The following is a 26,485-nucleotide window of genomic DNA, read 5'->3' on the forward strand; positions in this document are numbered from 1 at the left end:
GAGAGTACATTTTAAACTTGATTTGGTGATAAAGGGTAAAGGGTAATGGCCCTCTTTGGTCATGAATGACCATGAGGTTGCACCTAGAATGTTCCCCTTTAAGGCACAGGTCCAGGTAAGGTTGTTTATAGAAGACCAGCAATTGCCCATGCATACCAGCCTCTCCTCTCCACATCACTGGTGTTATCCAAGGGTAAGGCAAAGGCCGACAGAGCTTGGCACCAGTGACATTGCAGCCCATTTCTACAGCTGAATGAACTGTTGTTGGCACTCCGTCGCTTACGATGTCGAGGGTTCCAGTTGATCCAATCAACGGAACAGCCTGCTCGTGAAATTAACGTGCAAGTGGCTGAGCACTCCACAGACACGTGTACCCTTAACGTAGTTCTCGGGGGATATTCAGTGTGACAAGGCTGATCCTTTGAATTACAGGCACAACAGAAACAGGAAGTAAGAGTGAGAGAAAGTTGTGGTGAAAGAGTACAGCAGGGTTCGCCACCATCCCCCACCGGAGCCGCGTGGAGCTTTAGGTGTTTGCACTCAATAAACACTCACAACGGCCGGTCTGGGAATCGAAACCGCGATCCTATGACCGTGAGTCTGCTGCCCTACAACTGGGCCATTGCACCTCCACTAGAATGAACTGTAACAATGTGAAACAAAGCACCTTGCTCAAGAACACAACACAGAGCCCAGTCCAGGAATCGAACTCACAACTTCATGATTGTGAGCTTGATGCTCTGACCACTGAGCCATGTGCCTTTGTGATATAACCAACATGACAGCTTATAGATTAACTCTTTGTAGTGCTGCAGTTATTGTTGTTTCGGCTTCTAGATTCATACCATTCCAACCATGACCGTTTCATCGCTTTGTATGTCTAGCATCTTCTTTTATAAAGGCCGTAGCATGTGACTTGATGGAATATGGGTGCTATTTCTAGCATGCTGAACAATTGTGTAGTGACTTCAGGGAATGTCATCACTAGTCTCTATCATTTGACTATGGCCTTAAGGAAATCAAGAATAGGATGGGCTACTTTCAGTTTCTGTCTACCAACTCCACTCACAAGGTTTTGTTCTGCTACATTGGTTTGTTTATATCCTAGTTACTTAGAGGCTCAGCAAAAGAGCCTAATATAATAAATACCAGACTTTAAAATATGTACTGGGGTCAGTCTGTTTTACTAAATCCTTCAAGGCAGTGCACCAACATGGTCACAGTCCAATGACTGAAAATGTAAAAGGGGAAAAAGGAAAAAAAGAGATTCCAGAAAATTCTTCTGTTTCTGTGAGCTAAAATTTGACCATGGGGTTTTAAAAATTAATACTTCTTTTTTAGTTGCTACATGTAGCTCAATAGACTTGTTCTCCTTATGTGCAGATTTAACCCTTTAGTATTAATATTTAAACCAGCCATATCCGGTTTAAATATTCTACCTGATTCATGTTCACACCGGCCAGATCCAACTTTTCACACCTACACTATAATACTGTTCTATGTTTTAGAGGTGAGGAATTCTGCACATTATTTACATTACTTACATTGACCCATATGTGTCCTCACCTTGTTTGTTGTTACCACAACGTTTTGGCTGATTTACACTCCAGCCTTCATCAGGTGTCCTGGTAGAATTTTGAACCTAACCCTGGGTTCTCATTCCTAAGGCGTTTTTTTTTCTTGCTATTATTATTATTATTATTATTATTATTATTATTATTATTATTATTTATTCAAGGTACTGCCTGGAATTGAACTCGGAATCTTGGAGTTAGTAGCCCATGCTCTTAACCATTACACTGCCCACGGGCATAGAGCATAATGGTTAAGAGCACAGGCTACTAATCCCAAGATTCCAAGTTCAATTCCAGGCATAATAATCATCATCATCATCATCATCGTTTAACGTCCGCTTTCCATGCTAGCATGGGTTGGACGATTTAACTGAGGACTGGTGAAACCGGATGGCAACACCAGGCTCCAATCTAATTTTGCAGAGTTTCTACAGCTGGATGCCCTTCCTAACACCAACCACTCAGAGAGTGTAGTGGGTGCTTTTACGTGTCACCCGCCCGAAAACGGCCACGCTCGAAATGGTGTCTTTTATGTGCCACCCGCACAAGCCAGTCCAGGGGCACTGGCAATGATCTCACTCGAAAATCCTACGGGAGCCAGTCAGGCGGTACTGGCAACGGCCACGCTCAAAATGGTGCATCTCATGTGCCACCCGCACAAGAGCCAGTCCAGGGGCACTGGCAACGATCTCACTTGGCTTGCCGGGTCTTCTCACGCACAGCACATTTCCAAAGGTCTCGGTCAGTAGTCATCGCCTCGGTGAGGCCCAATGTTCGAAGGTCTTGCCTCACCACCTCAGCCCAGGTCTTCCTGGGCCTACGTCTTCCACGGGTTCCCTCAACTGTTAGGGTGTGGCACTTTTTCACACAGCTATCCTCATCCATTCTCACCACATGTCCATACCAGCGCAATCGTCTCTCTTGCACACCACAACTGATGCTTCTAATGTTCAGCTTTTCTCTCAAGATACTTACACTCTGACGGGTATTCACATTGACATTACACATCCAACGGAGCATACTGGCTTCATTCCTTGCGAGCTTACGTATGTCCTCAGCAGTTACAGCCCATGTTTCACTGCCATGTAGCATGGCTGTTCGTACGCATGCGTCATACAGTCTGTCTTTTACTCTGAGTGAGAGTCCCTTTGTCGCCAGCAGGGGTAAGAGCTCTCTAAACTTTGCCCAGGCTATTCTTATTCTAGCAGCTACACTTTCAGCGCACCCACCCCCACTACTAACTTGGTCGCCCAGATAGCGGAAGCTATCGACTACCTCTAGTTTTTCACCCTGGAATGAGATAGAAGTTGTTTCCTGTTTGTTTACAGTCTTTATTGCACCTGAACATCTGCCACAAACAAAAACTAACTTGCTAGTTAACCTGCCTTTGATGTTGCTGCACCTCTTATGTGTCCATAGCTTGCACCGGGTACATCTTATAGAGTTACTACCTACTCCTTTTCTACATACTGAGCAGGGCCATCTACCTGAAGGGGTTTGTGTTTTATCTACCTTCCTACTTATTAGGATTTTGGTAATAATAATAACATTAAAAAAAATACCTTAGGAATGAGAACCCAGAGTTGGGTTCAAATTTCTACCAGGACACCTGATGAAGGCTGGAGAGTAAATCAGCCAAAATGTGGTAACAACAAACAAGATGAGGACACATCCATTCAATGTAAATAATGTAAATAATGTACACTATAATATTATTTGAAAATAAACAATATCTCATCATCCAAATCTCAAAGCTACCAGATAATGTATGATCAATTCAAAACAATGTAAATTAAATAAGTATTACATTTGACAGAGTGATCTGAATGCTAAAGGGTTAAAAGTAGATTTGTGGAACCAATTATAAGAAGTGGATCTATCTTTAAGGAACCCTCACATATTTGATTTAGTGTGCTCTAAGTCACGAGAAATGGTACAAGCTTGGTAAGCTATCTCTTCAGAATTGCACTATCATTCATTTCAAAAACATAGATACAATGTGTGGCTTACAGTTCTATATTTAAGAGATGAGGAATTATGAACATTATTTACATTTGATGGATATTTGTCCTCATCTTGTTTGTTGTTAACACAATGTTTCAGCTGATATACCCTCCAGCCTTCATCAGGTGTCTTGGGGAAATTTCAAACCTGGGTTCTCATTCCTAAGGTATTTTTCAATGTTATAATTATTGTTATTATTCAGGTCACTGCCTGGAATCAAACTCAGAATCTTGGGGTTAGTTGCCTGCACTCTTAACCGCTACGCCACATAATAATAATAATAATTAATTCTTGTTTTATTGGCCACAAGGGCTAATATAAATTAAAAACATGTAAGGACAAAGACAGGACGAAGGGTACAAAGGGTTTCTTTTCGGACAAAACCCTTTGTACCCTTCATCCTGTCTTTGTCCTTACATGTTTTTAATTTATATTAGCCCTTGTGGCCAATAAAACAAGAATTAATTATTATTATTATTATATGGCGTAGCGGTTAAGAGTGCAGGCAACTAACCCCAAGATTCTGAGTTTGATTCCAGGCAGTGACCTGAATAATAACAATAATTATAACATTGAAAAATACCTTAGGAATGAGAACCCAGGTTTGAAATTTCCCCAAGACACCTGATGAAGGCTGGAGGGTATATCAGCTGAAACATTGTGTTAACAACAAACAAGATGAGGACAAATATCCGTCAAGTGAAAATAATGTAAATAATGTAATGTGTGGCTTATCATGTGGCTTACAAAAATTCAGAAATTTGTGAGGGAGGGTGTTATAGATATTTGACTCTGTTACTCAGGTTACATTTATCTTATTGATCCTTGTAGCAAAAAAAAAAAAAAAAAAATGAATTTCTTTGAGAATTTAGAAAGATATGTAATGTTAAGAATATTTCTGTCTGTGTGACACCAGTGTGATGATCTGGGTGAGTTGAAGCAAATGGAAATAATACAAAATCTGTTGAGATTTTAAATGCAAAAATATTTCTTTTATTGTTAATAAATAAGGTATTGTCATTACTACAAACAATGGATAAGATATTTACAACAGAATATCATTTTAGCACAACAATTAGTTTGAGAAGGAAGTGTGAATGGGCTGTCCAGCAGCATGATGAGTGTTTGTACCACTGCTTGTTTGTGGTAAAAGAATGAAAAAAGGAACTGCAAAGAAAAATAACTTACTGATAAGATCCTGTTTGCCAGATGTGTGAGTGATCAGTTTCTTTAATGGCATCATCAGTAATTGACCAGATCATGTTCATTTTGATACAACAATTCACCCACACTGTACCTTGTGGGCATCTCTACAATTCTCTCTCTCTCTCTCTTTCTTTCTCTCTCCCATTCTCTCTAACTCTATCTCTCTCCTTTCTTCTCCAATTGGGGCAGCCCAATATCCCCTCTAGATACATATTTCTATTCCTCTCTGCTATACTTTCACCTCTTAACTGGCACAAAGTCACCTCTCTCAATACTACTCCCCATCCCAGTTTATTTTGCAAGTTGTTTGGTGAACTCACCGATGCTGGTGCCACATAAAAAGCACCCAATACACTTTGTAAAGTAGATGGCATTAGGAAGGGCATTCAGCCATAGAAACCATGTCAAAGCAGACAATGGAACCTGGTGCAATCCTCTCGCTTGCCAGCTCCAGAGGTAAAAAATAGATTAGTGTAGGGCCAGACCTGAGAGAGAACAACCCAGAACCAAGAAAAGTAGAAAAAAGTCATCAGGCACAGCGGTGGCTGTGTGGTAAGGAGCTTGCTTACCAACCACATGGTCCCGGGTTCATTCCCACTGCATGGCACCTTGGGCAAGTGTCTTCTACTATAGCCTCAGGCCAACCAAAGCCTCGTGAGTAGATTTGGTAGACAGAAACTGAAAGAAGCCCATCATATATATGTATATATATGTATGTGTGTGTACATGTTCGTGTGTCTGTATTTGTCCCCCCAACATCACTTGATAACCAATGGTCGTGTGTTTACGTCCCTATAACTTAGTGGTTCAGCAAAAGAGACTGATAGAATAAGTACTAGGCTTACAATGAATAAGTCCTGGAGTCAATTTGCTTGACTAAAGGCGATGCTCCAGCATGGCCGCAGTCAAATGACTGAAACAAGTAAAAGAGTAAAGAGTGGCAATGCTGAAGCCTTCTCTTGAATTTGACATGATTATATTATTGTATTACATTGTTTCAAACTGTGCTTTTAATTTCTGGTTATGGCTATAATTATCTTCTCAGCGACAACAAGTACCGAACATGCGTTAACCTACTCCTACAGCGTGGAGCTGATCCTAATGCTGCTTACTACCCATGGCCAGTTCTGTACTTTGCTATTAGAGCATCTGATGTAGAAATGGTGAGGACACTTTTGTTGAAGAATGCATCCACTTCATTCAGTCTCTCAGATGCGGTAAGTTAATGTTTTTTTTTTCCCTATATCAAAAGCTACTTTCATATAATGTTTTGTTTTCTGATATATCACTACTACACAGACAAATCACACTAATGTTGGTTGCATTGAAGGTTTCTGAAGAGTAAGCCATTAGAAATCTGCTTTATTTCACTTGTATAGCTGCATAACCATAACACCTGAGCCCAGAGAAATTATAATTATTTTCACTTAAATTAAAATCAGTTATATTCTAAATTCAAATTACGACAAACGTAAATAAACAAACGAAGTTTGCTTTTAGAAGTGTTGAGATGTCTTTTAGAAAGTTAAAGAAGTGATTTTTTTAAATTCTCAATCGCAGAATAATGTTAATAATATAGCCTGAACAGGATAAACTATCCCTATTTTGCAATGAAAAGTGTAGGTGGCTAGCTGTGGACACAAACTCACATCCCAGTGATTACATGTCACGATGCTTTGACCGATTAAGCTAAACTACCCACTACAAATTCCTCTGCATATTAAGATATATAAATCTCGCTTTATGAGACGCTCTCATATGTTAAATTCAAATTACAACAAACGTAAATAAACAAACAAAGTTTTGCTTTTAGAAGCGTTGAGATGTCTTTTAGAAAGTTAAAGAAGTGATTTTAAATTCTCAATCGCAGAATAATGCTAATGATATAGCCTGAACAAGATAAACTATCCCTATTTTGCAGAGAAAAGTGTAGGTGGCTAGCTGTTTTATTTTAATTTTTTTATTACATTTCAACTCAAAATATCCATCATAATTTTTGTAGTTTAATCATTTTCATAGTGTGTGTGTGGCTCAGTTAGTATTTGTTGAGGCAGATTTGTACAGTGAGATGCCCTTCCTATTACCAACCCACACTTGTTTCCAAGCAATATATTTTAACAATTGAAATTCCATTTTCAACCTTGCAATTATCCATCACAACCTTTCTGTTATCTTCACATGGAAGCGAACTTATAAAGCACCAGAGCCTCAGAAAAACATTCAGTTTAAAACACCTTCCTAAACTACTCAAATTGCTCATTTCAAAATTGGTATTATTTACCAGCCATCCAATACTTCATACAACCCCTTAAATCAAAGAAACAACAGAGTATCCGATAAATAGTTTTGTCTAGACTTGTTCTGAGTTTTAGTTCTACCAACATTGACTTTGCCTTTTCTTTTTCTAATGTTAATTAATAAAACAGCAATTGAATTTATTGTTTAAACCCAAGTCAATCTTGTCCAAGCAGACATAAGTAGTCAGTCACAGGACAAGTGGAGATTTACATATCTTTGCCATTTAACCCAAGCTAAACCTAGCTGAGCAAACCTAAAGAGCCAGTCATCAAAGTAACATCTACATATATCTTTTGCTTTGGATATACTACATCTTCCTACTAGTACATGGTCTGGTCTTATTCCAGAAAGACAGCCGTTTCCATCAATGTCCGACCACATTTGAATTGTCGATGCCAGGGCTTGACTATACTGTATGATGGTGCATTGTCACCATAAACTTCTTTCATCTCATCGAAAATCTCTTTTAGTGTATGACCACTCAAATATAAGAACCTACTCACTGATCTGCATTCGACTGCTTCAGTTATAACACCTTAGTCCACTTCAGCAGCCATAAAAGACAAGTGAATTCCAGTGGTAAGCTGCAATTTACAATGTGACATGGGAAATCTGTAATGAACACCCCTTGTAGAAATATGTTGACATACATAAGTATGTAGTGATGCAATTTCTGTCAGATATTTGTAACTATAATAGTTACTTACTCAAACCATTTGCTCCCTATGGTGTATAGGTCATTGGCAAATTTTCTCCAGTATTTTCAACTCTCCCGGCAGAGGGTGGTGGCGAACCCTGCTGTACTCTTCCACCACAACTTTCTCTCACTCTTACTTCCTGTTTCTGTTGTGCCTGTAATTCAAAGGGTCAGCCCTGTCACACTGTGTCATGCTGAATCTTCCCCGAGAACTACGTTAAGGGTACACATGTCTGTGGAGTGCTCAGCCACTTGCACGTTAATTTCACGAGCAGGCTGTTCTGTTGATCGGATCAACTGGAACCCTCGACGTCGTAAGCGACAGAGTACCAACAACAATGGATATGTAGTTCTCTTGACAGGCAATTTTATCGATCACCCCCCCCCCCCACCTCCCACCTAGTTCTTACTTGCCTTTAGTGGAGTACTCTCTCTTGCAAGTACTTAGGTCATTTCTTTGGTCAGAAAATAACTTCCTTCCAACAGTCTTGGAAGGTTTGGAAAAAAGTTGTGTCACTTCTCTTGTTTCTCTTCTTAGTCACAGAGAAGAATAAAAAAAAAGAAGAAATGGAGACTGGAATGCTGATTCATCAAAACTGTTGTGAGATCATGCATCTATTCAGTAAAGTTGGGTTGCCATCAAATACAGACCACAAATAAAGACAAACTTTATCATTTGCATTCTTGAATTTTTCAAAACCATCCAACCCCTTCCAGCATGAACAACAGACATTAAATGATGATGATGATGATGATGATGAAGTCTAATATTTCTTCTAATTAATAAGTTTAATATTTTTTCGAATAAGGTTAACAGAATGTCAATAAGGTTTCCTTATTTAACATAGCACCATTTTCTCCTGTCTTCTTTTAGGAAGGAGGTGTCACTCCTCTACATGTTGCCTGTGGAATGCCCGGAAAGGAAGGAATTCAAATGACGGAATTATTGCTTAATTCTCTCGCCGATGCCAACGCAAGAGCTGCACTTGACGGCTCCTACATGAACACTGCATTGGTCTGACCGAATCATTTTTTTCTCTTTTTCCCTGCTGTTGTTTTGTTGTAGTTGTTGTTGATTTTAATATTATCATTTGCTTAGCAGTATTTCATCCGCCTTTGCATTCTGAGTTCAAATTCTGCCATAGTCGACTTTGCCTTTCATCCTTTAGGGGTCAATAAAATGAGTACCAGCTGAACCCTGGGGTCAATGTAATTGATTTACCCCCTCCATGAAATTGCTGGTTGTGTGCCAAAATTTGAAAGCAATATTCATCATTTGAATTTATTGGTATTTGTGAAACCCACAAGTAGGGCAGCATAAGAGAAAACTAGCAGTATGGTGAAACCATTGAGAGATCTCCCGTGTGGTCACTTGACCTGCTAGCAATAGCAGCCTAATCTATACTAATAATCTAGATTATTAGCATGGAGATGAGACTACTGAATGCGTCTGCCTATGTCTGGTGGTTACTGTTGATGTAATTGTTCTTTTCTGTTGATTGATTGATGATGCACATTTACCAACAATGCACAACTCCAGCATCTCATGCATGCAGATACAGGATATATACTGCATATATGTATGTATGTATATATATATATATATATATATATATATATATATATATATATATATATATATATATATATATATATATATATATATATATATATATATATATATATATATATACACACAGGGTGTATAAGATATCTGAGGACAGATTTATGTTTATAAAAAAAAACAGATATTTAATAACAGATAATAACTTTATTTATCAAAAAATGCTATGAGGATAAAAATAAACCTTCTTTTCTATAACGTTATTCAATAAACCCACCTTCAGCTTCAACAACTGCTTCTGTAAGAGATCTAAATCATCTACATGCTCGAATCAAGTAGTCCTGGTTCATTTTGGACATTACTCTGACTATGGCAGCTTTCAAAGAATCTTTGGTGTTATGGGTGTGTTCATTGACCTCTCTCTCAACAACACTCCACACATAATAGTCCAATAGATTGAGATCTGGGGAATTAGGAGGCCAAATGTTAGGGATTATGTGATCACAAAAATTTTCAACCATCCTGTGTTACTAGAGCCATGTGTGATAGTACAGAGTCTCACTGAAACACATATGACCTTCCATTGCATACACTGCCTATCCAGGGCTTAAAAATTGCTTCCAGGACCTTGATGTAAGGCCTTGTGGAAAGAAGTAAGGAGGCATCACATGTCCTTCATTGCTGACAACCCCTAAAACCATGACAGTTGCAGGGAATTTTATATGCATAACACTTAGAACTTCAGAAGGGTCTGCACATAACCATCTGTCATTTCTTCTGTTAAGTTTTTGATATTGGTTGAAGTATTTTTCGTTTTAAGAAAAACCAAATCAAATCTTCTTCTGCTAGATTTTTCAGGTTGTTTAAGAACCTTTTAGATCTGATGTAGTGATTTTCTTTTGCTTTTTTTGACAAATTGACCTTTCCTCATCATATAAGACTTATATCTGATGTCTTCGTGGACAACATTTCTGATTGTTCCTTCTGACACACGGAGATCTTTTGCAATTCACCTCATGGACTTTCTAAGATTGTAATCAATGGTCTGTTGAACTTGCTGGATAAATTCAAGTGTTCTGATGATTTCAGAGTATTTAGAATGCTTTTTATACTTTGATACTGGTGATACATTTCTATCTTCAGTCTCTAACTCCTTACAAACTTTGTAGATGAAAGATTGGCAACTTTTAAAAATCAAGATATTTCTAAATCGCTATGCTCAGCCTTTATAACTACAATAACAGTATGCCTCTTCATTTCTCGAGTGAGCTGAGGGTCTGCCATTATTATTTTCTGAAACAAAGATTATACAGAGTTAGCAAAAAATGCAGTAGTGATCCAAAAAAGGTGTCTTCAAATACCTTACGCACCCTGTATATCATCATCATCATTTAACGTCTGTTGTCTATACTGACATAGGTTCGATGGTGTGAAGAGAGCTGGCAAGCTGGGAGGCTGCACCAGCCCTCATTTGTTTGTTTTGGCATGGTTTCTACAGTTGGATGCCCTTCCTAACATCAACCACTTTACAGAGTGTGCTGAATGCTTTAATGTGGCGCTGCATGGGTGCTTTTACATGGCATCACATGGGTTTTTAAGAGGCACTGCACAGGCACTTTCACGTGGCACTTTTACATGGAGTCACACAGACATTTTTATGTGACGTCACAAGGGCACTTCTACATATCACCACACAGGCACTTCTACATATCACCACACAGGCACTTTTACATGTGTATGTGTGTGTGTGTGTATATATATATATATATATATATATACACACACACATATATAAACATTATCAACTACATATACTTAATTCGCACACTTTGTGTATTTGCTGGTGGGCTTGTGATTTGGCACAGTGAAGAATACTCTCCCAAAGTGCTGGGTGGTAAAACACCTGAAAGACATAGACAATGACTTTCATCTATTTCAACATCCAGTGCTTTGTGAGAGTATTCTTCACTGTGCCAAATTACAGTCCACCGGCAAATACACAAAGCATGTGCATTAATTATATGTAGTTGATAATGCTTATTACACTACTGTTGCTTATTTCATATTTGAATATACAGGTATGGGGAATAAACTGTTGTCTAAATTACACAAAAATGAAAGAACACTGACATCCCATTTTAACAGATATATTTACCAAAATTACATAAAAATATCTTGAAATATTAAGGAGTAAATTTAATCAATAAAATCACCATTGGCTTCATCCATGGCCTCTAGATGACTTCGGAATCTCCTGCAGCTCTCCTGGACAGTCTCTTTGTTTAAGTTGGGGAATGCTGCCATAATCCTTGCCTTCTGTCCATCTTTGATGTTACAAGAAGTTTTGTAGGTCTCTCACTCAACTGCACCCTACATATAATAATCAAAGAGATTGCAGTCTGGGGAGTTAAGTGGCCAGATGCTAGGGGTGATGTAGTCACAGAAATTGTCTGACAAGCATGATTGGGTTCTTCTGCTTGTGTGGCATGGTGCGGAGTCCTGTTGCCATACATAGGGTCTGGTCTCCGTGTTAAGTGTGGGGCCGTGTGGTAAGATGAATGGAGGCATAATGTCACCATCACTAGTGATCACTCCGAACACCATGATGTTGACTGGATGTTTGATTTTTATCACTTTTGGTACATGTCCTCAGATTGAGATCTAAGCACTCTGAAATATTCTTATTGGAGCTTCCAGTGCAAATACCAAGCAGTACAGCATGTCGTTTCCAAATTTCTGGCAGAGTGAATTGCATCTTTGTGTTGTTTTTCTCACAAACAATGTCCAACTGACCCTATTATACTGTGTAGTTGACAAAATCAAAAACAAACAATGTCCATGCATGAAATTAAAAATATGAAATGGTGACAATTTACCCATTGCACCCTGTATATGAGGGGGTACCCAAAAGAAACCGGAATCTTACAATATTATTTTATTCACTTAGTTTTGCATATTTACACTTTTATCACCTGCAAAGTATTCTCTATTTGAAGTAATGCATCAGTCCAGATGCATTTTCCACTGTTCGGAGCAGTGCTGGGACTCTTGCAAAGTGCCTCCGTCATTTTTTTTTTTTCTTCACCTCTTCCACATCTGCAAATTCCATAGCACCAGCTTTCATCACCAGTGATGATCTTTGAAAAAAGGTCCGGATCAACTCCCAACTGTTCTTTCAGTTCAAAACATGCTTTCAGTCATGTCTGCATTTTATCTTCTGCGACCAAGCGAGGCTCAGATATTGTTGCAACACTTTTCATTCGCAATTCCTCACCCAAAATTCGTTGGCAGGAGCTCCAGGACATACCAGTCACATCAACAAGTTTGTCAGTTGTTTGGTGACGGTCCTCCAAGATCAGTTCATGAATTTTCGTGATGTCTTCATTTGTTTGAGAGGTCAACAGTCGCCATGAACGAGGCTGGTCTTCAAGTGTCAAGTGACCATTCCTAAAGCATGGGAACCACTTGTAAACCTGTGTTTTGCTCATGGCAGTGTCATTGTAAGCTGTTTGATGCATGACAACTGTTTCGGCTGCCATTTTGCCCATCAGAAAACAGAATTTCACAGAAGCATGCTGTTCCTTCATTTCAGCCACCACAAAACTCGATGAACAAGAGAGAAGCACTGCAAAACAAAGACACACCACATGGCGGTACAACTTCACCCAACACTACTGGTTGGCAGACTGATGCCTGGGGGTTGCATCAAATGGCTTCTAGCAGCAGTAGCCTGAGCTACAATGGGCCTGTCCCACAGAGAATGTTTCCAGTTACTTTTGAGTACCTACACATACATACATACATACATACATATATATATATAGTTAATTAAAAAAAAAACAGAGAAAAAACAAAAGAAACAAAAAAGAAGACTTAGCACAAGCAATGTATTGATATGATGCTCAGAGAAAGAAAAGAGTAGCTCTTCTTCGGAAACAGGATAAATGAAATAGCAGAGAGTGAAGAAGGAAGGAGGAAAAAAATCGCCTATAATCCATGTGCAGTTACATTTCTGAATGTGTGTGTGTGTGTGTGTGTGTGTGTGTGTGTGTGTGTGTGTGTGTGTGTGTGTGTGTGTGTGTGTGTGTTTGTGCACGTGTGTGTATGACGGATTTCTTTCAGTTTCTGTCTACCAAATCCACTCACAAAGCTTTGGTCAATCTGGAGCTATAGCTGAAGTCACTTGCCAAAAATGTCACATAGTGGAATTGAAACTGGAACTATGTGGTTGGGAAGCAAACTTCGCACTACACGACCACTGTGCCTGATTTTGAATGCAGTTGTTAGTTTGCTAACAGAGATTATGCTGTTACATTAAGCTAGCCAGAAATCTTCTCACTATCTCATATATAGAGATACACTGACTCAGTGAACAACCATAGGTGCAGGGAGCAGAATAAATATCTACTCCTATTATACAATGTTTGGTATAATTCTGTTTACGTTACACTAATATATTCACTTTTCTTTAATTTAAAGAGAGACGAATGGCAATTTGATAGCATAAGCCCAGATTCAAAGTCAGTTCTAGGAGGCCGTACTCCGTTACATATTGCATGTGCACGAAATGATAATTATGAGGTAAGCTGCACAATCAGATTATATATATATATCATCATCATCATCATCATCATCATCATCATCATCATAATTATCATTATCGTTTAACGTCTTTCTTCCATGCTGGCATAGGTTGGATGGTTTGACCAGAGGCAGCCAGGTAGACAACTACACCAGGCTACTGTGTCTGTTTTGGCATGGTTTTTACCGCTGGATACCCGTCTTAACACCAACCACCCCATAGTGTGGAATCTTACATTTAATCTTGATTTTTTTTCTTTCCCAACAATATTAGTTTACAAAATTCATACCCACAGACCTTATGAAAATTATAACACCCAAACTATGTTGAGTGACTTTCTCGTATGAGTACAAACTGGGTCACTCTGCCACAGAAGTTCTGTGGAATATCAAGCAAGCCTTTGGCAATGGCTTTGTTAACATCAGAACTGTTCAGAGATATTTCCAAAGCTCTCATTCAGGAGATGATAGCTTTGAAAATAAACCAAGTGTTAGACCAAAATCAGTTATTCGGCATGGATTAAATGCTTTGGTTGAACAAAATCCGAGAACAAAGGTTTGAAAACTTACATCAGAACTCCAAACATCTTGCACAACTGTCTTTGGATACTTGTAAAAAATTGGAAAAGTCAAAAAAACAGATAGGTTTGTTCCACATCAACTGAATGAGATTCAAAAAATCAAACACCTCAAAGTATCCTCCTTATTGCTTTCTCAACTGGAAAAAGACCATTTTAGCATCAAATCATTATGTGTGATGAGAAATGGATGCTGTTTTGACAACAGCAGGAGAACAGGACAGTGATTAGATGCAGGAGAGTCACTACCCAAACCCACCATTGCACCCTAAAATGTTAGTGGTCACTGAATGGTAGTCTGCGAAAGGAGTTATTCATTATTCATTTTTGCAACAAGGTAAAATGGTATTGCCAGGATATTGATTGCATGCATGAGAATTTGAAAAAGAAGCAACCCAGACTAGTGAATAGAGATGGCCCAATTTTGCTCCACGACAATGTATGTCCTCACATTCCTCAATCTACGGTCCAAAAGTCTGAATTATGAGATTTTGCAACATCCTCCCTATTCCCCTGATATCTCTCCTACTGATTATCACTTATTTAAGCATTTTGAGCTTTTCATAAGCAATAAAACATTCTTAAGTAGAGACGAAGTAATTGAAGCCTTTGAACAGTTTATCATAGCAAAAGATGAATTTTTTTTAAAGATGAAATATATGACATAGAAAAACATTGGGTAAACATCATAAATGAACATGGATCATACTTTAATTAACTAAATCAGTTCTCTAACACTGCTGAAGCATTTTATTGTTTCCTTTCAAATATAACATTTCATGTGAAACAACCTAATATTTATGTATTTTTTTTTATATATGCATATCTTATATATCGTATATGTCCATATTTTCCATGTTGATATTGGTGTAGGGGACTCTTCGTCCCACTTATCATTATTGTTGTTGTTGCTGTTGTCATTGCTGGCTGCAGCAGTGACATCATCATTATTATTGCATGAGATGAAAAATTCTTGGAGAACAAAAAAAAAAAAAAGCCTAAGAATTGGAGCTGGCTGCTAACTCACACAACTTGAGAGCATGGTATGATAATCTGAAAGACATATTTGGCCCCAAAAAGGGCACTGCAGAACCTATTCTTTCTAATGACAGGTCAAAACTCTTAAGTCACAAAGATGAAATTCTGAAAAGATTGGCTCAGCACGTTAAATCTCTGTTTAATCCAGAATCCTCTACTGAACCTGAAGTAATCAATGAAATCCTTCAGAGACCTATAATTGAGGAACTTTTCCTTGGAAGAGATAAATACAGTAATACCTCACTTTATAAGGACCCGCTTTACAAGACCCCAGGTTTACAAGTTTTTATGAGTTTTATTTTCTGTTTATGAGTTTTTGTTTTACAAGCATTCTCCAGGAACAAATTAACTCGTACACATCAAAATGAAAATCAAATGGAAATTGTAGCTGTGATACCTATGCCGGTGGCATGTAAAAAGCACCATCTGAACATGGCCAATGCCAGTACAGCCTTGACTGGCTTCCATGCACATAAAAAGCACCATCTGATCATGGCCGTTGCCAGCCTCCTCTGGCCCCTGTGCCGGTGGCACGTAAAAAGCACCCACTACACTCCCGGAGTGGTTGGCATTAGGAAGGGCATCCAGCTGTAGAAACACTGCCAAATCAGACTGGAGCCTGGTGCAGCCTCCTGGTTTCCCAGACCCCAGTCGAACCGTCCAACCCATGCTAGCATGGAAAATGGACGTTAAACGATGATGATGATGATGACGACAACGACGATGATGACGATCAGGACATTACTGTACTGCAATTAAAAAGAACTTTCCAACAGTAAAGCTTTTGGACAAGACAGTATTCCTGCGGAAGTGTACAAGTATGGTGGTAGACAACTTATAAGAAAGCTACATAAATTGATCATTTTGATCTGGGAAACTGGATCTGTTCCCCAACAGTTGGAAGATGACTCTATAATGCGCTTGTATGAAAACAAAGGGAAGAAAAACATCCGTGATAATCACAGAGGAATACGTCTGTTGTGCATAACTGGACAAATTCTTGCAAGGGTAATTCTTAACTGTCTCAGTATGCAGGCCAGGGTGACTGTGGATTTCTGGGATCCCCACAAGCAGCCTTAGGAAGTCTCCCTCTTTTGAGGAATTATTCATGGTTATAATTTTATATTGTTACTGTTTTTTACTTTCTATACACCTTTTATGTAACCCCACATTGTATTGTCCTATACTATCCTCTATGTCTTTTGTAAACCCTTAGGGGTTAATAAAGAAAACATTGTTGTTATTATTTTTATTATTATTATTATTAATTATTATTATCATCATCATCATAGGATGCAGCTGCTGTTGTCAAGTTGCTGTTAGAAAAGAAAGCAAATCCAAATGTTTCGACAAATGGTTTTTCTCCCCTTGCTTTAGCAATTGCCTGGGGAAACAAACTGGTGAGTATATCATTTAACTATCATGGGACCCTATTTCTAATTCTTAGTACACTGACAAGGGGTCTCAGTTCAATTTTTTATTATCATTAATCAACAGGCGCAGAAGTGGCTGTGTGGTAAGTAGCCTGCTTACCAGCCACATGGTTTCGGGTTCAGTCCCACTGCATGGCACCTTGGGCAAGTGTCTTCTACTATAGCCTCGGGCCGACCAAAGCATTGTGAGTGGATTTGGTAGACGGAAACTGAAAGAAGCCCATCGTATATATGTATATATATATATATATGTATGTGTGTCTGTGTTTGTCCCCCCAACATTGCTTGACAACCAATGCTGGTGTGTTTACGTCCCCGTAACTTAGCGGTTCGGCAAAAGAGACCGATAGAATAAGTACTAGGCTTCCAAAGAATAATTCCTGGGGTCGATTTGCTCGGCTAAAGGCGGTGCTCCAGCATGGCTGCAGTCAAATGACTGAAACAAGTAAAAGAGTAAAAGAGTAAAGAGTTTACAGGAATTTGATAGCAAAATAACTCTAATGTTGTTGTCGGCATCGGCATCATTGTTGTTGCTACTGCTGCTGCTTTTGTTGTTGTTGTTGTTGCTGAGGCCCAAGTCAGTTATAATCAATCAGACCTATGATCAAAGGCAAATTAGTCTTGGCCATCTTGTTTCTCCTTCATAAACAATGCATCAAAGACTACATTATTCAATGTGTCCTTCCTCTTTTTTTTAAAGAGAGTTGATACCATTTTGTGTCACCCAAAACATAATATGAAACTTCTTCATATTATCAAAACTCAAAATCTGTTAAAATACTTTAACTCCAAAGAGTTGTTAACCCTTTATATGTTGTCGTTGGCACTCCGTCACTTGCGATGTCGAGGGTTCCAGTTGATCCGATCAACGGAACAGCCTGCTCGTGAAATTAACGTGCAAGGGGCTGAGCACTCCACAGACACGTGTACCCTTAACGTAGTTCTCGGGGATATTCAGCGTGACACAGTGTGACAAGGCTGACCCTTTGAAATACAGGCACAACAGGAAGTAAGAGTGAAAGTTGTGGTGAGCAGGGTGCACCACTATCCCCTGCCGGAGCCTCATGGAGCTTTAGGTGTTTTCGCTCAATAAACACTCACAACGCCCGGTCTAGGAATCGAAACCGCGAGTCCACTGCCCTAACCACTGGACCATTGCACCTCCAACCCTTTATATAGCTCAAGAGAGACACACAGACATCATTTTAGGTACTTCCACTACATACACACAACCATAGCTGGTGCTTGTTAGTATGTACAATGCTTTAACTCGCTGCTTTAGGTGTCTGTGTCATCAGAGGCTGACATAGATATCCTTCTGTTGCTCTCACCTTTGACCCCAAGAAAACATCAAGGATGTGACACTGAGAGGAAAGTGAGAGAGCTGCATGAAAACTTGGCAGGTAATTGTTTTGGGCTGAGTAGACTTGAGTAATAGGAAATGGAGAACACAACATGCAACCCATAACAGGAATTGAACCAATGACCTTATAATCATGAGTCTCTCACTCTCAACCACTTCCCAAAGCCCCTGACTGCTTCTCACATGCTCAGAGAGAAATAACACAACTTCTACAAATTTAGTGGCTTTTGCCAATACTACAACTCCTGTATGACCATCATCTGAGCTACAAAGAATTTCTTATGCATTACACGATTTTCAGACATTCACACTTCCAAAAACAGTAACTGAGTCTTTTGGTCTCTTGTGCAAAAAGATCTCTCCTTTCCTTCACTTTTCAATCATAATACTTTTATAGTCAGTATGAAGAGAGCTTCCTCATTTACTGCTGCTTCGCACAATGCATACGTGACATATATGGTACGAATCTCTTCCAGAACTATCCCTTTCCACCAGTATTTATATATGATTGGAATTTTATGATTTTTGTATAACTGTTGGAAAGAGATTAAAATATGATTCTACAATTAGACTTTGATTAATATCATTAATTGACAGTAGGTGTAGGAGTGGCTGTGTAGTAAGTAGCTTGCTTACCAACCACATGGCTCCGGGTTCAGTCCCACTGCATGGCACCTTGGACAAGTGTCTTCTACTATAGCGTCGGGCCAAACAAAGCCTTGTGAGTGGATTTGGTAGACGGAAACTGAAAGAAGCCCGTCGTATATATATATGTGTGTGTGTGTGTGTGTGTGTATGTTTGTGTGCCTGTGTTTGTCCCCTCAAGATCACTTGACAACTGATGCTGGTGTGTTAACGTCCCCGTAACTTAGCGGTTCGGCAAAAGAAACCGATAGAATAAGTACTAGGCTTACAAAGAATAAGTCCTGGGGTCGATTTGCTTGACTAAAAGGCGGTGTTCCAGCATGGCCACAGTCAAATGACTGTAACAAGTAATAGAGTAAGGCAGCAAGCTGACAGATGGGTAAAATGCTCAACAGTATTTTGTTTGTTTTTACATTGAGGTCAAATTCTGCCGAGGTCAACTTTACCTTTCATCCTATTGGGGTCAATAAAATAAGTACCAGTTGAGTACTAGGGTCAATGTAATTGACTTAACTCCTCTCCTGAAATTGTTGGCCTTGTGCCAAAATTTGAAATCAATATTGCTATGAAGTAACTAAATATGGAATAGGATTTTCTCTTCCACACATAAGTAAAATAGACAGATCAATCAAAGTTATACATATCATCTACATTTAACGTCCATGTTCTATGCTGGCATGGGTTAGATGGTTTGGCAAGACCAAGAACTGCATCATTCTCCAGTATATCTTTTGGCATAGTTTCAGCAGCCGGATATACCCTTCTTAATGTTAATCACTTTACACCAGAGGTTCTCAACCATTTTTAATCTATGGACCCCTTTGAAATACTATTTTTGTCTGGCAGACCGCCATAATCATTCAATGTTTAAAACTAGTTTTATAGAAAATTCTTTCAAAATTCCTATTTTCTTTTCCACACATTCACTCGCGTAGGTTGAACAATGTAAAATGATAGAAAAAGAAACCAAGCTGTTTCTTGCAATACATACCAAAACATACATCATCATCATCATCGTCGTCGTTTAACGTCTGCTTTATATGCTAGCATGGGTTGGACGATTTGACTGAGGACTGGTGAAACCAGGTGGCTACACCATGCTCCAATCTGATTTGGCAGAGTTTCTACAGCTGGATGCCCTTCCTAACGCCAACCACTCAGAGAGTGTAGTGGGTGCTTTTACGTGTCACCCGCACGAAGGCCAGTCAGGCGGTACTGGCAACGGCCATGCTCAAAATGGTGTATTTTATGTGCCACCTGCACAAGAGCCAGTTCAGGGGCACTGGCAATGATCTCGCTCGAAAGTCCTTACACATGCCGCTGGCACAAGTGCCAGAAAGGCGACGCTGGGCACAGGTGCCATCACAATTTCACTTTCGCTTGCCCCAATAAGTCTTTGCAAGCTGAGTTTCGTGTAAAGCAAAATTTTTTCAGGGACCCTTACAACACTATTGTGGGTCCTGGGTTTACTATTTTGTTGTGTGGACCCCCAAAATTCTTACATGGACTCTCAGGGCCCATATGGACCCCAGTTGAGAACCACTGTTTTACATAATATACTAGGTGCTTTTTTTCATGCCACTGACTTTAGCGAGGTTGCCAGAAACATCATCAAGCAACAAATTACTAAAGAGAAGGAAGTAAAGAATGATCTTTTGGTCTCCACAAAGTCTTCTTTTTTATTTTGACAGAAAAGCATGAAAACATTTATCAAAATTATTATAATGATTTTATATTTATTTATTAAGCTGAAGCCATTTTATTGTATTTTGTTTGTCATTTTTCCAGGCAGTGGAAGAATTATTGAATAATGGTGCTGATCCAAACATGGAATTAACACATGGCGTTGGTAACAGTCTCTGTGTTGCTGTGACCACTCAGTTTGAAGAGCAATGGAATCTTGAAAACAGATTTGAATTGGTAGGTTCAAAGAAATCATATCAGTTTTAAAGTTTTCATTTCAATTATTTTCAGAGGATTAATTTAGAGAGGTGGGGGAGGAGTGAGGTTTTGTGCCTTGTTTAATTTGCTACATATTTTGAAATGGCAATTTAGAAACAAAGTTTGAAACAAGCCAATCAAGGAGCTCTCTGTCCTGTTGCTCATCTTCCTAGAAATAATGACCAAATCCTCAATTACACTGTACACACACTGTATCCATATATGTATGAACAATAAGGGAACCTCTACAGGATAGTTTGACTTGAGAGAAAGTGCAGCCAGTCTCCCTCAACTCACAACCTACTGTCTTATATATATGTGTACATATCTATGTATGAACAACTGAAAGAGACCTTTACATAGTAATAGAAATAGTGACCAGTTTCTCTCAAATTATACCTTACTGTCTCATGTATAAGCTAATAAGAGAGATCTCTACATAATAGCTAGACCTGATAGAAATAGTAGCCACTTTCTCTCAAATCACATCTTACTGCCTTATGTATGTATGTATGCATGCATGTATGTATGCATGCATGTATGTATGTATGCATGCATGTATGTATGTATGCATATATAGATGGATGGAGGATGGATGGGCAGATGGATGGACCAATAAGCTACATAGTAGTTTGACCTGACAGAAATAGCAATCAGTTTCTCCTCATGTACACCCTATTGTCTTGGGTATATATGACCCAATGAGGAGGACCGCTAAACAGTAACTGTACAATAGTAGCCAATATCCCTTAAATCATACCCTCTGCAGTAAGAAGTTTAACTCCCAACGGCATGGTTCCAGGTTCAGTTCCACTGCATGGAACCGTGGGTGAGTGTCTTCTACTTTAGCCCAAGTCCAACCAAAGCCTTGTGAGTGGATCTGCTTGACAGAACCTGAAAAAAGCTCATCTTATGTATGTACATATATGTATATATAGCTATGTGTGTGTGTCTTTGTGTTTGTTTGTCCTCCACTACCACTTGACTTATCAGTGTTTGTTTGTTTACATTCCCATAACTTAATGGTTCAGCAAAAAGACACTGATAGAATAAGTACCAGGCTGAAAAAAAATAAGTACTGGGGTTAATCCATTTGACTAAGACCTTTCATAGTGGTGCTCCAGCATGGCCACAGCCTAATGGCTGAAGCAAGTAAAAACTAAAAGATACCATCTTAACGAAAAAAATGGATGCAATAGAGAGTGAAGCACTCACTACACTCTCTGAGCGGTTGGCGTTAGGAAGGGCATCCAGCTGTAGAAACTCTGCCAAATTAGATTGGAGCCTGGTGTTGCCTATCCAGTTTCACAGTCCTCAGTCAAATCGTCCAACCCATGCTAGCATGGAAAGCGGACGTTAAACGATGATGATGATGATGATGATGATTGGATGATAAAATTCTACAAAGACTTTATCTGAGAGAAACAAAAAAGATGGATGGCCATGGCTAGAACACTTTTCATTATAAGTTTACTTAAACAAGGCTGATCTGGAGTCAACAAATAGGAATTTACATGGATGTAAAGGTGTAGTGCTTATGCAAGACTTAAGGTAGAAGGTTTGCAGAAGCATTAGAGCATCAGACAAAAATGCCTTGTGATATCTCTTCCAGTTCTTTACATTCTGAGACCAAAAATTGCTGAGATCAATTTTGCCTTTCATCCTTCTCAGGTTAATAAAATCAAGTACCGGACATGTATTTAGGGGTGAAAGTATTGAATCCCGCCACCCCTAAAATCATTGTTTATTTTTTTATTTAGGGACTGGCTCCTGTGCAGATGGCATGTAAAATACACCATTTCGAGCGTGGCCGTTGCCAGTACACACCTGACTGGCCCTCATGCCGGTGACACGTAAAAGCACCCACTACACTCTCAGAGTGGTTGGCATTAGGAAGGGCATCCAGCTGTAGAAACTCTGCCAAATCAGATTGGAGCGTGGTGTCGCCTCCTGGTCCACCAGTCCTCAGTCAAATCGTCCAACCCATGATAGCATGGAAAGCGGACATTAAACGACGATGATGATGATGATGTTGATGATGATTAAAAACCAGTATAAGAGATTTAACCCTATAGCATTCAACCTGGCCATATCCGGCCCATATATTCTACCTGTTTTATGTTCAAATTGGCTACATCTGGCCTCTCACGTCTACCTTATAATGTCATTCTAAAAATATACAAACGCACGATTGAAATCTCAATGCTATGAGATAATGCATGATTAATTCAAAACAATGTGAATAAAGAAGCATTACATATGACTAAGTTATCGGAATGCTAAAGGGTTTAACCATTTTTGGAATGATAGTTCATATTGTATTAGTGAGTGAGCATGGCCTATGGGGAGTGGCAATGAATATTTTAGAGACAAACATCACCCCAAAGATGTTAATTCTCTGAAGATGACTCCACTGTATGCAAAGATAGTCTTAGTTTTTGGAGTTCACAAAAACAATGTTTATTAAGGTGCTGGCTTACCATGTGTATCCCAGTTTTAGAAGAGGTATGTCATATGTTCCTGCTGTTACAACAAATGACTAAAAAGGTTAGTGACAGGAAGAGCAACCAGCTGTAAAATACTGTCTCTGAAAAAAAAAAAACATCCAATCTATATTAGTATGGAAAAGTGAATGTAAAGCACTGACAATGATGATGATGATGATGTGGAGGAGGAGGAAGAGGAGGAGGAAGAGGGTGATGATGATGATGATTTTAGGGTACAGGTATACTTTACAACCACCAAGTTCTGGGCTCAGTCCCATTGCATGGCACCTTTGGAAGGTGTTTTCCATTATAACCTTGAATTGACTGTTACTTCCCAGCCCCATGGTTCCAGGTTCAGTCCCACTGCATGGCACCTTGGGCAAGTGCCTTCTATTATAGCCTCAAGCTGACCAAACACTTGTGAGTGGATTTGGTAGAAGGAAACTGCAAAAAGCCCTTTGTATATGTATATGTATATACATGCGTGTGTGTGTGTGTGTGTGCATGTGTGTGTGTGTTTGCATGTGTTTGTCTTCCACTACTACTTTACAACCGGTATTGGTTTGTTTACATCCCTGTAACATTAGTGGTTCAGGAAAGGAGACTGACAGAATAAGTACCAGGCTTAAAAAAATAAAAAGGTACTGGGTTCACTTTGTTCAACTAAAAACTCTTCAAGACAGTGCACCAGCATGGCCACAGTCTAATGACTGAAAGAGATAAAGGATGAAAAAATAAAAGACATGTGTATCAGTATGTAAGTGTGTGTGTGTGGCTGCATATGTGTCTTTTGCTAATGTATGTTGGTGAAAGATATAGCCATCAGTAAAAATATAGTAGTTTTTTTTATGTAACTTCTCCAGAGTTCAGAGACATGTTTCTCGCAGCTAAACTAAGTACAACAAGCTACGTACAACAACTTCTTTCTTATTTCTTTATTGCCCACAAGGGGCTACACACAGAGGGGACAAACAAGGACAGACAAAGGGATTAAGTCGATTACATCAACCCCAGTGCGTAACTGGTACTTAATTTATTGACCCCGAAAGGATGAAAGGCAAAGTCGACCTCGACAGAATTTGAACTCAGAACATAAAGTCAGACGAAATACTGCTAAGCATTTCGTCCTACATGCTAAGGTTTCTGCCAGCTTGCTGCCTTCTTTCTTAGTGAAAGAACAACTTCTTTCTTAGTGACAGAACTAAGATGCCCTGATATACATTTTCATAACCTTTCCTCTCCTATACCCTATACATTCTACAACTTTGTTGTCTCTAGTGAAAGGTTTTACTTTTACTTTTTTTCTATTTTATTATCAGTTTTAGTCGTTAAGAATCTTTCACAAAATACAGGATAATCATCATCATCATCATTGTCATCATCGTCATCATCATCATCATTGTCGTCATCGTCGTCTTTGTCATCAACGTTGTCATCGTCATCATTGCTGTCATCCTCGTCATCACCATCACCATCATCACCATCACCATTGTCATCATTGTCGTCATCATCATCATCATCATCCTTTAACGTTCATTTTCCCTGCTGGCATGGGTTGGATGGCTTGACCGGTGCTGGCACGTCAGAGAGCTGCATCAGGTTCCAGTCCAATTTGGCTTGGTTTCTACAGCTGGATGCCCTTCCTAACGCCAACCACTCAGAGGGTGTAGTGGGTGCTTTTACGTGTCACTGGCACAAAAGCCAGTCAGGCGGTACTGGCAACAGCCACGCTCAAAATGGTGTATTTTACATGCCACCTGCACAGGAGTCAGTTCGGCAGCACTGGCAATGATCTCGCTCAAATGTCTTTACACGTGCCATCCGGCACAAGTGCCAGGGAGGCGACGCTGGGCACAGGTGCTATTGACGGTTTCACTTTCGCTTGCCCCAATAGGTCTTCGCAATCCGAGTTTCGTTTCCAATGAAAGAGACAACGTTGGCACGGGTGTCAGTCATCGAATTTAATTCGATTTCGATTTCGATTTCACTTGCCTCAACAGGTCTTCGCAAGCGAAGTTTAGTGTCCAATGAAGGAAAGTACATATAAGTGGGCTGCCTGATCTATTTTGATAATTCATTTTGATAATTCTTTTTAACTAATTAACTAATTAACTAATTAAACTGGCCATATAGAGGCCAAGCATTCCAACTGTTTTATGCTTAAACCAACCAGGTTTGGCTTCTCACACCTATAATACTATGACATTCTAAAGGTAAACACTCACATCATCGAAACTTCAAGACTATGAGATAATACAGGATTACTTCAAAACTATGAATACCGAATATTACATTTGATGGAGTTATTTGAATACTAAAGGGTTAATCATTCATTTTGATTATTTTCTTTTATAGTTTTGATATAATTATGATGAAATAATTATATTTTTTATTTTACTTTCTTTCTTTTTCTTTTTTAGATTGAAACATTACTGAAGTATGGTGCCAATATTCTTACAGAAGTCCCCACTGGATCCAAAAGAGTGCAGTCCTCAGTAGTTGACTATGCCCATTACATGTTTAATTTGGTATCATTTATTACTTTATCACCATATCTGTTACAACTGGGCATTCTGCTTCATACTGCCAGTCTGTTAGGTGCACTCACCCCCTCTACTCCCTCAATGGAGTACTACTCCAGCATGGCCTTGTGGTTTTCAAGGATCATTAGAAGCTAGTGACTTGTAGGGACACAATATTTCCCTATGCAACCAAAGTATACTATAAAGTATATCAAACGTTTTTTATAAGTCCATACTATGTTCTACTGTGTTAGCAGTGTGCTTTATGTCACTTGTTGAGGTTAACTCTACAGATATTCTATAAAAATTTTAGCCAAACGTCTAACATTTCAGATATGAAATGCCATAACAAAAATCACTGCTGGCTATGATTTCATTAGAAGCTAAATTACTATACAGATGCCATCTGACCATGTATCAATGTAGGGATCACCACTATGCTTATTATATATCGTTAGTGGTGCTCAAAGGCGATAATAAGCTAAAGGGTTCAATATGATAAGGCAGTGAGCTAGCAAAATAGTTAGCATGCTGGGCAGAATGCTTAGTGGCATT

At 39.1% G+C, this 26,485-nt stretch overlaps 1 protein-coding gene across 2 annotated transcripts in view; it reads left to right on the forward strand.

The window, feature by feature from the left end:
• Positions 1-26,485, forward strand: part of LOC106874171 (ankyrin repeat and MYND domain-containing protein 1) — an 87,256-nt gene that overhangs the window by 26,885 nt on the left and 33,886 nt on the right. For both annotated transcript variants that reach the window (XM_089355247.1, XM_089355248.1), the window contains 6 exons: positions 5,830-6,001; positions 8,654-8,794; positions 13,823-13,924; positions 16,833-16,940; positions 20,770-20,901; positions 25,829-25,936. In XM_089355247.1, coding sequence (XP_089211373.1) covers positions 5,830-6,001; positions 8,654-8,794; positions 13,823-13,924; positions 16,833-16,940; positions 20,770-20,901; positions 25,829-25,936 — 763 coding nt within the window. The remainder of the gene's footprint in view (positions 1-5,829; positions 6,002-8,653; positions 8,795-13,822; positions 13,925-16,832; positions 16,941-20,769; positions 20,902-25,828; positions 25,937-26,485) is intronic.

This window comes from Octopus bimaculoides, chromosome 7, assembly GCF_046866305.1.
Source record: "Octopus bimaculoides isolate indiv1 chromosome 7, ASM4686630v1, whole genome shotgun sequence".
Classification (NCBI taxonomy): Eukaryota; Metazoa; Mollusca; class Cephalopoda; order Octopoda; family Octopodidae; genus Octopus; species Octopus bimaculoides.